The sequence below is a fragment of the Cervus canadensis genome, chromosome 18, assembly GCF_019320065.1.
Source record: "Cervus canadensis isolate Bull #8, Minnesota chromosome 18, ASM1932006v1, whole genome shotgun sequence".
NCBI lineage: Eukaryota > Metazoa > Chordata > Mammalia > Artiodactyla > Cervidae > Cervus > Cervus canadensis.
The window spans coordinates 32,435,650-32,452,744 of record NC_057403.1 but is presented as its reverse complement, the minus strand read 5'-3'; the positions used below and the strand labels follow the sequence as shown (position 1 = coordinate 32,452,744).

The 17,095-nt window shown below is 45.9% G+C and overlaps 1 protein-coding gene across 1 annotated transcript in view; it reads left to right on the top strand.

Annotated features, from left to right (window-relative positions):
• The window catches only part of HYDIN (HYDIN axonemal central pair apparatus protein), a 356,564-nt gene extending 348,297 nt beyond the window's left edge, over positions 1-8,267 (top strand). The window contains 5 exon segments of the mRNA XM_043435789.1: positions 339-502; positions 1,280-1,430; positions 3,065-3,295; positions 5,596-5,820; positions 7,535-8,267. Coding sequence (XP_043291724.1) covers positions 339-502; positions 1,280-1,430; positions 3,065-3,295; positions 5,596-5,820; positions 7,535-8,017 — 1,254 coding nt within the window. The 3' untranslated portion in view covers positions 8,018-8,267.
• Positions 8,268-17,095: the final 8,828 nt, after the last annotated feature.

The following is a 17,095-nucleotide window of genomic DNA, read 5'->3' as shown; positions in this document are numbered from 1 at the left end:
ATATCCCTGCTTGAAAAATCCCTTGGAGGGAGGAGCCTGGCGGACTACAGTCCAAAGGGTCACGAAAAGTCAGTCACGACTGAGTGACTGAGCGCGCACGTTTACGTGTAACTTTTTCGTCTGCAGGGACTTTTCTTCAGTAAGTTCCCTGGGATGAGATTCCTGGTTCAAATACACATGAACGTGTTTATGACTCTTGGAAACATATTATGAAGCTGGTTTCCAAAAGTGTTAAACCTGTTTGCGTAACTTCGTTAATCCTGTGTCGCTGCCATGCCTGAGAGGTAGCTGATAAAGGACCCTCTGTGTCACGCTCACCACGGTTGTTCTTCTCGTAGGGCACCCTCTTCTTCCCCCTCCCAGATGGGGCAGGCTGGCTGTACCAGCTGCACGGGACTTCCGAGCTCCCCAAGGCTGTGGCCAATATCTACCGTGAAGTGCCATGTAAAACACCCTACACTGAGCTCCTGCCAGTCACCAACTGGCTGAACAAGCCCCAGAGGTGAGAGAATAGGTGGGGGATGAAGAGGGGACGGAGGGAGGACACACAGTGTCTAGCCTGGCCCTTTGTGCTGCTGCTGGGCATTGCCTGGCCTGCGCCCCACAGACAGTGTCCTGCCCAGGGCTGTCTGTGAGCAGCTGATGCCTTGTAAATCTCCTGCAAGAGTGCCAGGCACAAAATAAGTGCTCAATAAATGTTAGCTGTCATTATTATCAAAATGATAATTGTGGTGGTTATTATTGAGAGCCCTGTCTTATCACATCAGCCACTGGCCAGATCCTTGGATCTTGTATTTGCAGAGAGAAAAGGAACTAGAGGAGCTGGAGGCCAGACGGGTCCCCTTCTTTTATGGAAAAGGAGCCAAAGGCTGGGAGAAGAGAGCTACCTGCTCGGCATAGTGGATAAAGGCCCAGACCCAAGTTTGAATGCTAGTTCTGCCTGTAACTCGGCACTGTTACCTGAGCATGGCGTCTTCCTTCTCTCCGCCTCAACTTCTTCCCTAGTGAAATAGAAAGGATAACGAGATGTACCTCTTACAGACACTGTGGCGACTAAAAGCTTGTAATGTAACCCATGTGGAGCAGGACTCAGTACTTGGCACACAATAGGCAGTTACTAAATGGTAGTTCCTGTTATTACTAGTGACAGTGTGGAGGCTAGAACCCTGGACCCACATGCTTTCTGTGAAATCAAGAGTAGACAAGGTACCTTGCCTTCTTTCCTTTGGGTAAACTGTCTCATTTCATCCTCTCTTCTTGCACCCCTGTGTTCCCCCAGATTCCGGGTCATTGTGGAAATGTTGAAACCAGAGAAGCTTGACCTGAGTGTCACCTTAAAGGGCCTTGATTACATTGATGTGCTGTCCTCCTCCAAGAAAGATTACAAGCTGAACTTCTTCTCCTACAAGGAGGGACTATACACAGCAAAGGTATCCACACACTAAAGGCATTGCCCTGGGACCCTGGAGGTTTGGCCCTGAGGTTGATGATCCTGGTGTTGGGAGGGAAGATATACCCTCCCTTATCCTGCGAGACTGACCATTTAGAGGGACCAGACCCTTTAAAATGAGACTAGATAGCCAGCCAACATGTAGGCCTATACCAAGCCCTCAAGGCGGCAGAATCATGAAAATTCCGAAGCAGTAGGTAACACTGGGCATCAGACACCAGACCACAATAATAAGAGGGAAAAGATCCCTTTTCTGAGGGTTTAGAGAGCGCCCAGCATCAGGCTGAGCCCTTGACACAGCTAGTGACGTCACAGCCAGGATTCATCTCAGAGCCAGTGACTCCAGGACTCCACAGGGTCCTTCACGCATGAACTGTTTCTCCTGACTCATTCATCAGTTCATCAAGCATCTCTTGAGCACATGTACCATATGCTATACTACATGCTGATAACTTAGCAGTGATCAAAAATAGGCACAGTCTCTGTTCTCCTGGAACACGCAGTCCAGTGGAGGAGATGAGCATGCATCATGTGATGGCCCTCTGAATGGGTCACTTCAAAAGTGCGTAAGTGCGTTGAGGAAAAGGAGTACATGGTTCAGTGGCTTACTGAGAGGTCAGGGCTGAAGAGAACTTACAGGAATTATCCACCTACAGATAGTGCTTGACACCAGGATGGAGGATGGAATCACCTAGGGAAAGATTTTAAGGCGAAAAAAATAGCACATGAGCACAAAGAAATGGCAAGAATGAAAGGAAATAATGACAAGTACTGGCAAGGTTATGGAGAAAATGGATCTTTCATGTGTCGCTCACTGGTGGGAGTGAAATAGTGAAGCTACTTTGGATGACAGTCTGGCAGCTTCTCAAATGGATAAACATAGAGTTACCATAGAATTAAGCAATTTCTTCCCAAAATAAGTGAAAACATATGTCCACACAAAAGCCTATATATAAACGTTCATAGCAGCATTATTCTTAAGAGCTAAAAAATGGAAACAACCTAAATTTCCATCAACTGGTGAACAGAGAAATACAATGGACTATTATTTGGCAATAAAAAGTGACAGGAACCGAGTACTGATACAGGCAACACTGAAATGAACCCTGCAAACATTACACTATGTGAACAAAGCCAGTCACAAATGGCTACATATTGTATGATTTTTTTATATGAAATGTCCAGAATAGGAAAGTCTATAGGAACAGAAAGTAGCCTAGTGGTGCCTAGGACTAGAGGGGATGGGATAGGGGGACATGGGAATGATTGTTACTGGATAAAGGGGTTCTTTTGAGGGTGATGAAGGTGAGTGGTGATGGTTGGACCACTTTGTAAATATACTAAAAAGGCACTAGACCGTGCTGCTCTCGCCTCTTCTAAAGTAACCCAGGTTCCTCCATGCCTGCTCACCTGGAAGGAGCCAGAGCAGAACACCTGAAGAGAAGGGCTGGGTGGCAGGGTTCACGTAGGCTGGGAGGGCCCATGTCAGCCTGGGCCCCATGCTTCACATGCCCAGGCATTGCTAACGGAGAGAAGGAGCCTGTCAATGGTGGAAGACCCCGAACTAACTCCTCTGCCCCGCCCCACTTCCTCCCACTCTCTCTGTGAATCCAGGTGATCTTCCGAAACGAGGTGACCAACGAGTTCTTATACTACACATTGAGTTTCAGGGTCATCCCTTCAGGCGTCATCAAAACCATTGAGATGGTGAGCCCCGTCCGGCAGAGCACCTCGGCCTCCATCAAGGTGGACAACCCCCTGCCCTACATGGTGACCTTCTCCACGGAATGCAGGGTGCCCGACATCAGCCTGCCCTCCCAGTTCGTGGTGCCGGCCAACTCTGAGGTATGGCCCTGCCTGGGACTCTGCACAGGGGGCCTCTGGACCCACTTCTGCATCCGTGAGTTGGGGCAGCCTGGCAGCGGTCAGGAAGGCGGAGGACGACCGATCCGTCATGGTCCTATTCTCTCCTTTGCCCTGCTGCCCAAGTCCTGATATAAACCAGGGCCACATAGAGCTTTGGCTCAGGCATGTTAAAGGAATTAATTTATTAGCCACTGGGGCTTCCCTGGTAGCTCAGACAGTAAAAATCTGCCCTCATTTCAGGAGACCCAGGTTCAATCCCTGGGTCGGGAAGATACCCTGGAGAAGGAAATGACAACCCACTCCAGTACTCTTGCCTGGAGAACTCCATGGACAGAGGAGCCTGGTGGGCTACAGTCCACGGGGTTGCAGAGAGTCGGAGACGACTGAGCGAGTGATACTAGCTGTCTCTGTTACATGTTTGTTTGCCCTGCTCAATCTAAATTATTTTTCTTACTTTTCCTAATTATATAAGTCACATGGAATATATGTAGTGAAAAGGACAGCAAGGGATACGTAATAGTGTTGCTGGATCAGTTGATAATAGTTTTATTAGATGTTTTGTATATATGCTCAGTAAGGAAACTGGCATCCAGTTTTCCTTTCTTCTATTAGCCTTGTTGGAGTCTGCTGTCAGGCTATGCTCATTGAGGTAGGTTTCCTCCTATTCTTTTCTATGGGAGAATTTGTGGAGTATTAGATGGGTAAAAAGAAAGCTTTGTGATCCTGGAATTTTGTTAAGGGAAATTTTTTTTTTACTATTGATTAAATATCTTTTTTTTTTTTTTTTAATTTTTTTATTAGTTGGAGGCTAATTACTTCACAACATTTCAGTGGGTTTTGTCATACATTGATATGAATCAGCCATAGATTTACACTTATTCCCCATCCCGATCCCCCCTCCCATCTCCCTCTCCACCCGATTCCTCTGGGTCTTCCAGTGCACCAGGCCCGAGCACTTGTCTCATGCATCCCACCTGGGCTGGTGATCTGTTTCACCATAGATAGTATACATGCTGTTCTTTTGAAACATCCCACCCTCACCTTCTCCCACAGAGTTCAAAAGTCTGCTCTGTATTTCTGTGTCTCTTTTTCTGTTTTGCATATAGGGCTATCGTTACCATCTTTCTAAATTCCATGATTAAATATCTTTAATGGTTATAGGGCTATATGGGTTTTCTTTATCTTTTTGAGTCTGTTGTGGTAAGTTATATTTGTTTACACATTTGTCCATTTTCATCTAAATTTTTTAACTGTGGTAAAATCATGTAAATTTTAACACTGCATTTTTTTCTGTTAAACATCTACAACAACTTTAACGATATCCTCTTTATTTTTCAATAAGACCCAGTTTTTTTTTTAAGAAACAATATCTGTTCATGACAAAAAGACTATTTTATCTCTATAAAAGTACATGAAACAGAAAATAAAAGTCCTGGGACTTCCTGGCTGTCCAGTGGTTAAGACTCCGAGCTCCCACTGCAGGGACCACAGGTACAATCCCTGGTCGGGGAACTAAGATGCTACATGCCACTTGGCATGGCAAAAAAAAAAAAAAAAAAGAATAGAAAAGTCCCCCAAATCTCATTTCCCCCACCCTAAGACAATTACTGGTAACAGTTCAATATAGCCTTGATGTGTCTTTTCTATACATATGTAGACATATTCCTCTTCACAACAATGAACTCATATACATTTCTGGAATCTTCTTTTTTCCACTTAAAATATTATTACCACCTTTTATTTCAATGATTAGAGCTTTGGTGCTTCCTTTTTAATGGCTACATAATATTCCACAGAAGTAAGTATAATTTATTTATCCAGTCTTTTACTGCTAATACATTGGAATTATTGCCCTTATTTTGCTTTTATAAGCAGTACTCTTTGGTTCTTGTTTTGTTTTGCTTTGGATGACAATAGAGGAAGCAGAATGCCTCCCCCAAATGATGGTAGAACCCCAGAAGCTGGTTGGAGATTATCCACGAGCAGAGAAGGAGCTGCCTGACCTTTAGCCCTCCTGCTCCCCCAGCCCACCCACTCCTGTCTCTGTAATTACACTTCTCAAGAGAGGATCCAGTACCTATTTTTATACTCAGATTCCAGATACAGAAATACCCCGACTAGGGAAAAATTCCAGGGAGGAAAAGTGGGCTGGTTTGGACAGAGGTTCCCCAGGCTCAAGATCAGTGTGAGTATCTACCGCCAACCTGCTCTGAGGTCCCCAGCGGGGCAGAGGAGAGGCGGACATTCAGCATCACAGGAGCCTCTGTCTTCTCTTGCAGGGAACGTTCATATTTGAATTCCAGCCCCTGAAAGCTGGAGAAACCTTCGGGAAACTGACCCTGCACAACAGCGACCTGGGTTACTACCCATATGAGCTCAATTTGAAAGCCTTGCCAGCACTGCCTGAAAAGCCTGTCCACTTCCAGACTGTTCTTGGCAGCGGCCAGAGCATCTTTGCCAAGTTCACCAATTACACTCGGCAGAAGACAGAATACTACTGCAGGGTAAGCAGCCCCGGCCCCACCCTCTGCCCTCCACTTTCCAGAAGTCTGGGCTCAGAAATAACAGGAGGAGGACACTGGGGTGCAGAAATAGGAAACTCATACTCAGGGCCTTCATCTAGTTGAAAACTCCCAGCTAGAAACAAGAGTATCAGAAAGAATATCAGGTCTGGGTTCTTCCTCATGAGTTTAACAAGCTGGGGTGTGGTGGGGGGCAGCATTGCTCAGCGGTGGACACAGAGACAGTTGTTTGGGGGGGAGGTTCTGTTTCAGTAGTTAATCCTATATTCACACTGATGTAATAGGGAGCATATATGGACACTTGCTGTGGGCCAGGCTCCGTTTTACATGCATATTTTAAAAATCCTGACAGCTATCCTGTGAGAGTATTGGTAAGTTATTGGTAAGTTCTACTGAGAGCTCAGTGGTCATGAGGATATGCTATGAAATCCAGCAGACCTGGATTTGAATTCTCACTTCACTGTTCATTCTTTGTATGAATAACTTACCAATACTCTCACAGGATAGCTGTCGGGATTTTTTAAACATGCATGTAAAACTGAGCCTGGCCCATAGCAAGTGTTCCATATATGTTACCTATTACATCAGTGTGAATACAGGATTAACTACTGAAACAGAACCTCCCCCAAACCAACAAAATAAAATGTATTCCTCTCTCAGACAGCAGTGTGGGCTTAGGGTTAGGTGCCGTGACATCAGGCACCCAGACCCCTTTGTCCTGATGTGCTTCCTTCTATAGAGAGTCGCTTTGGTCCACGTGGACCAAGATGGTTTACTGTGGCATCCTCATTGCAGCCAGCTACCATGCGGAAGGCAGGGAGCTGTGTACCTCACTTCCACTCACACTTATTGAAGAAAACTTCATACGACCACACCCGGCAACAAGGGGCACTAGGAGTGTAGCCTTACAGTCGGCGGCCACGTGCCCACTTAACACTGACATCCCATGGCCATGGTCACGAGGCAGAGGCTCTTTTTGTTTTTTTTTTTTAAATTGAGGTATAGTTGTACAATTTTACATAAGTTTCAGGTGTACAAGATAGTGATTCACAATTTTCAGAGGCATAGGCTCCTGGTCATCCCATCCATCAGGAGAAGCCTAATTATGCTGCAGTAACAAACAGTCCCAGTATCTCAGTGGCTTTAAAACAACAAAGTCTCCTGTGTAGTCACAGTCCACGGGGGACTCTGCTCATCCCAGCCACTCAGGGATGCAGGCTAAAGGGCACCCACCATCTCACATGCTCCGGTCATAGGAGTAAAGGGGTGACGAGACCGCAGAGGGACCTGCATTGGCACCTAAACACTCCGGTGTGGAAGGGACGCCTTTCTGTCCTCCGCTTATTGCCCAGATCTGGTGCACCCCACCCCCAATCCACGAGGAGCCAGAAAGTCTGGCCCTCCTTGCCTGTGGAAGGAAAGAAGTGCAGGTACAGGGGAACAGCCCCAAGGACCGCTGCCCACATCACCCTGCCTCAGTTCCTCTTGGCCTTGGTTTCTTCTTAGTAAACTAGGGATAAACTAGTAATACCTCCTCTTCTAGAGAGTCACAAGGACTGGACTCTTGTAGAGCCTGCCCTGCCTCACACAAGCCTAGGTTGCTCATGTCGGAGGGTGGGGCGCTCGGGAGGGCCCGGAGCTGCAGGTTTGCCCCTCAGGGTCCAGGGTGAGCCGAGCACGTGTGTTCCCCTTTCAGACCGACTGTCCGGACTTCCACACGGAAAAGGTCATCTACGCGGCGCCCGGGGCGCAGGGCGGCACAGAGGTCAGCGTGGAGGTGTACTTCGAGCCCAGCCGCCTGGGCGAGAGCAAGGGCAACCTGAGCCTGTTGTCGCTGGCGGGCGGCGAGTACACCATCCCCCTCTTCGGGGTGGCGCTGCCCCCCAAGCCGCAAGGCCCCTTCCTGGTCCGAGCCGGTTACAGCATTGTCATCCCCTTCAAGAACGTCTTCTACCGCCCTGTCACCTTCTCCTTCAACGTGGAGAACGCCGCGTTCTCCATCCGCGCCATGGACTCTGTGAAGCCCAAGAAGGTCAACAACATCACGGTCTACTTCGAAGGGAACCCATCGGGCAGCAAAACACCAATCACCAGCAAGCTGATTGTAACCTGTCCGCCGGGCGAAGGCAGCGACACTGGAATTAAGTGGGTTTATTACCTGAAGGGGATCACCCCGTAGTGAGAACCAGGGTTGGCAGCATCATCAAAAAGCCCTCTCATCAGCCCTTGACCTTCTCATCAGCCCTTGACCTTTGTGTTGTTCTAAGCCCCACAAAGAATAGAGAAAATAATGAGAACTCTAAAGGTACTATCTCCAATTCAGTTATAAGGGCACTTATTTCCATATTATATGAATTCCAAATATCTATATGAAATACAGATACCCTATGTTTAACATGGTAACTATATAAAACAGAGCTATATTTTACTTTGCAAGAGCAAGTCTCTAAATTTGGTTTCTTAATATACCTGCAAAGCCCAGGCACTGTGTAATAATCCCCATGTTTAATAAGGTGACCTTCTCTCACACGGCACTTAGCAGCACATGACTCTGGGGCCCTGCAGTTTCTTTTTAAAACCCACGATAGCTTCAAGAGCCCTTAGCCATGACTCTGTTTTGACACTGTATTTTATTCTGCTTTCATATGAAAGCCAAACAAGTCACTACTTTCAAAGCAAAGAGCAGATACATCAAGGCAATTATTGCAGGGGCAGAAGTTGGGGCGCTCCCCCATCTCTGGGTCCCTGATCTGTTTCCCATAGAAAGTTCTCACAGATGGCCAGATCCTGGAGAGATGCTAATAGAGACCCCAGTTCCCCCAACCCCACTCAGCTTGCAGAGCAGTGAGTCTCTGCCTAATTCTGATCCAGACCCCACCTCCCTAAATACTGATTTAGTCAGTCCAGGGAGGGACCTGGCATCTTTTTAGCTTGTATAGCAGAGTTGAGAAGCAGTGCTACAGATCAAAACCCACCTGGCCAGTCATGCAGCAGCCGGGCAGGAGTGTGCTTCCAGGGGGACCGTGTCTCAGGTGGATGCGTTTTAGCTGCAGCTGTCTTGTGTGTGCTCACAAAGGGTGACAGTCTGGGGCCCTTCTTCAGAGGGAAGTCCGTGGAGGCCCCAGCTCTGGGGAGAGTGCCTCCCTGGACTCTCCCCGGGGTCCTGCAGTGGTCTTAACAGAGCCACTCACCCATTGGCACCACCTGTTGACATAAAGGTGGTTGAAGACTGGCCCTCAGGCATAGGAGTGGAGGGCCAACAGGCTTCTGCACAAACGCACACACACACCTATGCCTGAGGGTCCCCAGCCTCCACCTCCTCCCCTCTCCTCATCCACTCCACCTGCAAGAGAAGAAGAAGGCATCAAAGAACCTCCATGGCCTTTTGGGAATGGATGCTCCCAAGAGGTGGTGCTCAGAAATGATCCCTGGACCGACAGCCTGAGGATCACCTGGGAATTTATTTAAAAATGCAAGTTCTCAGGGCCGGCCCCAGGGGAACTGGAGCCTTTGCCGAGCCCACAGCCCCTAACGCTCTTCATTAGAGCCCTGGAGAGAATCTCACCAACTCTGCTTACAGCCTAGTGAGTGAAATGGGCACCTCCCCCCCAACTCCCCCCCACCCATTCCCCAGAGGCAGATCTGGGGGAAAGGGAGCCATTGGCCCATCACCAGCTTCTTCTAAAAGGGTAAACCTTTTCAACACTTTTAAACCCTGTATGATAGACAGTTCTTAAGACTTCAGGAAAGAGGGAGGAAGCTGTGCAGAAGCTAGCTAGAACATCCATGGTCCAAGCGCAGTGAGACCCAAGATTCCTCTAACTGTGAGGGTCAAGACTCAGCTATGTTACTCTGAGGCTGTGGGGCTCCCAGCCACCACCCTAGACACTGGCTGCTACAGAAACCGGTCACTTCCCAGTATCACCACCAGCGAAACAGTGCCTTTAGGTGGCCAGGGGCAACTCCGCGGCTTCAGCCCTGTCCTGCTCCAGCCAGCCACTAAGTCTAGGGCCCAAGCCTCATAGGCCTGGAGACACACCTCCCTGGGACCAAGCACCCAGCCCAGACCCTGCCCCAGCATGAACCCACTTCCGGGATGACTTGACATGGGGGTACATCGCTTTCCTGTACGTGGTTCTTACATTTCCTTGGCCTCGAAAAAGGCAACGATGAAAATCATTTCATATTGGTAAGTTTAGAATGGCAGAATAGCTCAACAGAGGGCTGGAGGGGAGGCGTGGTGAAAACAAGCATCCTATCAAAAGCTGGTAGAAGTTACATTTGAAAGAACACTTTCTCAGCAAAGCAGACCAAGAGATGTTTCACTGAGGGGGATGCTGAGAAAATATCAGGGTCCAGGTGGCACAATTCCAGAGACCATGGTGCTTGGAAAACGATTGTGACTGCTGCGCCCTGACGCCATTCATTCTACACGGAGGCCCTGGTGAGTATGGCATCCTGGTGAGTCTAGACACTTCTCTGGGCTAGACGGGCCTCAGGTCAGAGGTGATTATATTGTGACATCACGAGGGCCTGCCAGATACTAAGAAATGCCAAATGTGGGATCTCCCAAGCCTCTTAGACCCTCAACATACTGCCCTGACACTCCAGCAAAATCACACTGCTGTTGGCAAAACTGCTTTGTGCAGTTCAAGATTGAGGGACCCTGTCTTAAAGTCTCACAAGCCCCTTCTTGCTATATAATGCCCGTAAGTTATGTGTCACTAACCAGGTGTCATCACACATGTGCAGATGAGCTGCAACTGTGAAATGATGGCCAGTGTGTAAGCAGACATACTCATTATCCACTAGTCTGGAGGAGTCTGAGCCCAGCAGGCCTGGCCAGGGCCGGTCCCCACGGACAGAGAAGTGAGCACATAGAGAAGGCAACGGAGGCCCTTGGGCTTTGTTCTCGGTATCCCTGCCAAATTATGGGTGAAGAACTTAACTAGCTGACACTTTCCAAGATATCAGAAAAACAACAATAACCATTATTTCCAGGAACTTCTGAACTAAAGGTCGGACAAAACATTGATTTGGGCCTTGAGCAAAAAACTGGTTTCTTAGCAACCTAGGCCAGAATGTGATTTCAGAAGAAAAGAGTTCCTTCTGGTAAAAAAATAAACATCTCCTTATTGTTTCAATTATTTAAAAACTCTATCACATTATGACCCATGAGAAATTCAGTTCACCTTTAAGACAAAGCCAAACCAAACAGCAAAAGAAATATGAACAATTATATTAGATATGGGTCTAGTGGAAATGAGTACACACTAGAGAAATAGATCCAAATTGTTCCCATCGATTTTTTTTTCATTGTTTTACATCAACCATCATCAAAATTCTAAAGACATAAACCTTACAAGACATTTAGAAATGCCCTTATCAGTGCTACTTGGTGTCAAGGTACCAGGAGGTAGCTGTTAAGCCATGCATTGTCTTCTGGAGATAAATCTGTATTTGGAGCAGTTTTCAGATTGTTGCTGCACCCACCTTTATTTGTAAGATTATATTGGCAGGGATTTTAAAAGCTGTGCAGACCCCCACCAGTAAAGGAAAGCACAGTTTATGTTTTATAAAAATATATCAGTATTCAAGCCCATGATTTTAAGGCATAAGCAAGGTTGAAACGGTTCTATGAAGACCTACAAGACTTTTAGAACCAACACCCAAAAAAGATGTCCTTTTCACTATAGAGGACTGGAATGCAAAAGTAGGAAGTCAAGAAACACCTGGAGTAACAGGCAAATTTGGCTTGGAGTACAGAATGAAGCAGGGCAAAGGCTAATAGAGTTTTGCCAAGAGAACGCACTGGTCATAGCAAACACCCTCTTCCAACAACACAAGAAAAGATGCTACACATGGACATCACCAGATGGCCAACACCGAAATCAGATTGATTACATTCTTTGCAGCCAAAGATGGAGAAGCTCTATACAGTTAGCAAAAACAAGACCAGGAGCTGACTGTGGCTCAGATCATGAACTCCTTATTGCCAAATTCAGACTTAAGTTGAAGAAAGTAGGGAAAACCACTAGACCACTAAGGTATGACCTAAATCAAATCTCTTGCAATTATACAGTGGAAGTGAGAAGTAGATTTAAGGGACTAGATCTGATAGAGTGCCTGATGAACTATGGACAGAGGTTCATGACATTGTACAGGAGGCAGTGATTAAGACCATCCCCAAGAAAAAGAAATGCAAAAAAGCAAAATGGCTGTCTGAGGAGGCCTTTCAAAAATCTGGGAAAAGAAGAGAAGCGAAAAGCAAAGGAGAAAAGGAAAGATATACCCATTTGAATGCAGAGTTCCAAAGAATAGCAAGGAGAGATAAAGCCTTCCTCATTGATCAGTGCAAAGAAATAGAGGAAAACAATACAATGGGAAAGACTAGAGATCTCTTCAAGAAAATTAGAGATACCAAGGGAACATTTCATGCAAAGATGGGCTCAATAAAGGACAGAAATGGTATGGACTTAACAGAAGCAGAAGATATTAAGAAGAGGTGGCAAGAATTACACAGAAGAACTGTACAAAAAAGATCTTCACGACCCAGATAATCACCATGGTGTGATCCCTCATCTAGAGCCAGACATCCTGGAATGCGAAGTCAAGTGGGCCTTAAGAAGCATCACTACAAACAAAGCTAGTGGAGGTGATGGAATTCCAGTTGAGTGATTTCAAATCCTGAAAGATGATGATGCTGTGAAAGTGCTGCACTCAATATATCAGCAAATTTGGAAAACTCAGCAGTGGCCACGGGACTGGAAAAGGTCAGTTTTCATTCCAATCCCAAAGAAAGGCTCAAACTACCACACAATTGCACTCATCTCACATGCTGGTAAAGTAATGCTCAAAATTCTCCAAGCCAGGCTTCAGCAATACTTGAACCATGAACTTCCAGATGTTCAAGCTGGTTTTAGAAAAGGCAGAGGAACCAGAGATCAAATTGCCAACATCTGATGGATCATCAAAAAAGCAAGAGAGTTCCAGAAAAACATCTATTTCTGCTTTATTGACTATGCCAAAGCCTTTGACTGTCTGGATCACAATAAACTGTGGAAAATTCTTCAAGAGATGGGACTACCCGACCATCTGACCTGCCTCTTGAGAAACCTATATGCAGGTCAGGAAGCAACAGTTAGAAGTGGACATGGAAAAATGGACTGGTTCCAAATAGGAAAAGGAGTACGTCAAGGCTGTATATTGTCACTCTGCTTATTTAACTTCTATGCAGAGTACATCATGAGAAATTCTGGGCTGGATGAAGCACAAGCTGGAATCAAGATTGCCGGGAGAAATATCAATAACCTCAGATACACAGATGACACCACCCTTATAGCAGAAAGAGAAGAACTAAAGAGCCTCTTGATGAAAGTGAAGGAGGAAAGTGGAAAAGTTGGCTTAAAGCTCAACATTCAGAAAACTAAGGTCATGGCATCCAGTCCCATCACTTCATGGCAAATAGATGGGGAAAACAGTGGAAACAGTGGCTGACTTTATTTTGGGGGGCTCCAAAATCACTGCAGATGGTGATTGCAGCCGTGAAATTAAAAGACACGTACTCCTTGGAAGGAAAGTTATGATCAACCTAGACAGCATATAAAAAAGCAGAGACATTACTTTGCCAACAAAGGTCTGTCTAGTCAAGGCTATGGTTTTTCCAGTGGTCATGTATGGATGTGAGAGTTGGACTATAAACAAAGCTGAGTACTGAAAAATTGATGCTTTTAAACTGTGGTGTTGGAGAAGACTCTTAAGAGTCCGTTGGACTGCAAGGAGATCCAACCAGTCCATCCTAAAGGAGATCAGTCCTGGGTGTTCATTGGAATGACTGATGCTGAAGCTGAAACTCCAATACTTTGGCCACCTCATGCGAAGAGTTGACTCATTGGAAAAGACCCTGATGCTGGGAGGAATTGGGGGCAGGAGGAGAAGGGGACGACAGAGGATGAGATGGTTGGATGGCATCACCAACTCAATGGACATGGGATTGAGTAAACTCTGGGAGTTTGTGATGGACTGGGAGGCCTGGCGTGCTACAATTCATGGGGTCGCAAAGAGTCGGATACGACTGAGTGACTGAACTGAACTGAACTGAACTGAGCTTGTTCATTGGAAGGACTGATGTTGAAGCTGAAACTCCAATACTTTGGCCACCTGATTCAAAGAGCTGACTCATTTGAAAAGACCCTGATGCTGGGAAAGATTGAGGGCAGGAGGAGAAGGGGAGACAGAGGATGAGATGGTTGGATGGCATCACCAACTCGATGGACATGGGTTTGGGTAAACTCCAGGAGCTGGTGATGGACAGGGAGGCCTGGCTTGCTGTGGTTCATGGGGTCACAAAGAGTCAGACACGACTGAGCAACTGAATTGAACTGAACTCAGGGAGCCCGATTCCCCCAACTTCATTTTTCTTTGTCAAGATTGCTTTGGTTATTCAGTGTCTTTTGTGTTTCCAAATAGATTGTGAAAATGTTTGATTCTAATTCGGTGAAAATGCCATTGGTAATTTGATAGGGGTTGCATTGAATCTGTAGGTTGCTTTGAGTACTATAGTCATTTTTACAATATTGATTCTTCCAATCTGAGAACATGTTATATCTCTCTGTCTCTTTGTGTGATTTATTTCTCTCATCAGTACCTTATAGTTTTCTGAGTACAGATCTTTTTTCCTCCTCAGGTAGGTTTAGTCCTAGGTATTTTTTTTCTTGTTGTTGCAATGGTAAATGGGATTGTTTCCTTTATTTCTCTTTCTGTTCTTTCTTTGCTAGTGCATAGGGATGCAAGAGATTTCTGTGCCTTAATTTTGTATCCTGCAACTTTGTCAGATTCATTGATTAGCACCAGTAGTTTTCTGGTAGCATCTTTAGGATTTTCTATGTACAGTATCATGTTATCTGCAAACACTGACAGTTTAACTTCTTTTTCAATTTGGAATTCTTTTATTTCTCTTTCATCTTTGATTGCCATGGCTAGCACTTCCAAAACTATGTTGAATAATAGTGGTGAGAATGGCCATCCTTGTTTTGTTACTGATCTTAGAGGAAGTGCTTTCAGCTTTTCACCCATGAGAACGATGCTTGCTATGGATTTGTCACATAAGGCCTTTATCATGGTGAGGTAGTTTCCCTTTGTGTCCACTTTCTGGAGAGTTTTTGTTGCAAATGATTGTTGAATTTTCTCAAAGGTTTTTCTGCATCTATTGAGTTGATCACCTGGTTTTTATTCTTCAGTTTGCATCCCTAGGGTAAATCTCACTTGATCGTGGTGTGTGAGCCTTTAAACGTGTTGTTGGATTCTGTTTGCTAGTATTTTGTTGAGGATTTGTGATGTTGGCCTATAATTTCCTTTTTGTGTGATATCTTCATCTGGTGCCCAGCAGGCGCTCTCCAAGAACCACTCCAGACCCTCCCCCCCACCACCCCGCTGTACCTGTGAGGAGACGCAACTCCACATCCTCCTACTCCACCATCTTGGCCAAAGTTTAATATATAAACTAGACACAGTGAGAGAATGTCCGCCTGGCCAGCATCACTGCTCTTGCATTTTAGAATGGTTATTAAGCAAAATAAGAGCCTTCCCTGGTGGCTCATATGGTAAAGAATCTGCCTGCAATGCAGGAGATCTGGGTTCAATCTCTGGGTCAGGAAGAGCCCCTGGAGAAAGAAATGGCAACCCTCTCCAGTCTACTTGCCTGGAGAATTCCATGAACAGAAGAGCATGGTGGGCTGTAGTCCATGGGGTCACAAAGAGCTGGACACAACTGAGCGACTAACACAAGGGTTCCTTGAGCATAATAAGCACTGCAATACTGGACAGCTGATCTGCTAACCCAGCCTGTCCAAGATGACAGCTATTAGGTGGGCAGGTATCATGGACAGCCTGAGTGTACTGGAGGAAGGGGTGATCCATGTCCTGGTGGGACAGCATGAGGGTTCATCTAGACACTCAGAGTGGCGTATAGCTTAAAACTTAAAAACTGTTTATTTCTGAAGTTTACCATTTAATATTATGGACCTGTAGTTCACCACTGGTAACTGAAACCTCAGTTAATGGGGGGACCACTGTATGTATCACCATGATCTGACATTCTGCTTTTTTCAGAATGTACAAGATAAGGTGTTTAACTTCAAACCTTTTTTTTAAGATTCTTCAGCTGTTATTTTCAGTTCAGTTCAGTTGCTCAGTCATGTCCGACTCTTTGCAACCCCATGAACCGCAGCACACCAGGCCTCCCTGTCCATCACCAACTCCCAGAGTTTACCCAAACCCATGTCCATTGAGTAGGTGATGCCATCCAACCATCTCATCCTCTGTTGTCCCCTTCTCCTCCTACCCTCAATCTTTCCCAGCATCAGGGTCTTTCCAAATGAGTCAGCCCTTCACATAAGGTGGCCAAAGTATTGGAGTTTCAGCTTCAGCATCAGTCCTTCCAATGAATATTCAGGGCTGATTTCCTTTAGGATGGACTGGTTGGATCTCCTTGCAGTCCAAGGGACTCTCAAGAGTCTTCTCCAACACCACAGTTCAAAAGCATCAATTCTTTGGCACTCAGCTTTGTTTATAGTCCAACTCTCACATCCATACATGACCACTGGAAAAACCATAGCCTTGACTAGACAGACATTTGTTGACAAAGCAATGTCTCTGCTTTTCAGTATGCTGTCTAGGTTGGTCATAACTTTTCTTCCAAGGAGTAAGTGTCTTTTAATTTCATGGCTGCAATCACCACCTGCAGTGATTTTGGAGCCCAGAAAAATAAAGTCAGCCACTGTTTCCACTGTTTCCCCATCTATTTGCCATGAAGTGATGGGACCAGATGCATGATCCCCCATGTCCAAGGAAAGAGAAACCCAAGAAAGACAGTAGGCACTGAGAGAGGGCATCGGAGGGCAGACAGACTGAAACCACAATCACAGAAAACTAGCCAGTCTGATCACACGGACCACAGCCTTGTCCAACTCAGTGAAACTAAGCCATGCCGTGTGGGGCCACCCAAGACGGACAGACGGGTCATGGTGGAGAGGTCTGACAGAATGTGGTCCACTGGAGAAGGGAATGGCAAACCACTTCAGTATTCTTGCTTTGAGAATCACATGAACAGTATGCAAAGACTGTTATTTTACATTTGTAATTTTTTTCTAGCCAAACCTTTGTGATAAAGTCAGGTGGGTAGGAGGTAGTTTCAGAAAAGTAGAAAGAAGCAGACTGTGAAACTGAAAGAATGCCAGTCTATGTATCAGGAAATACA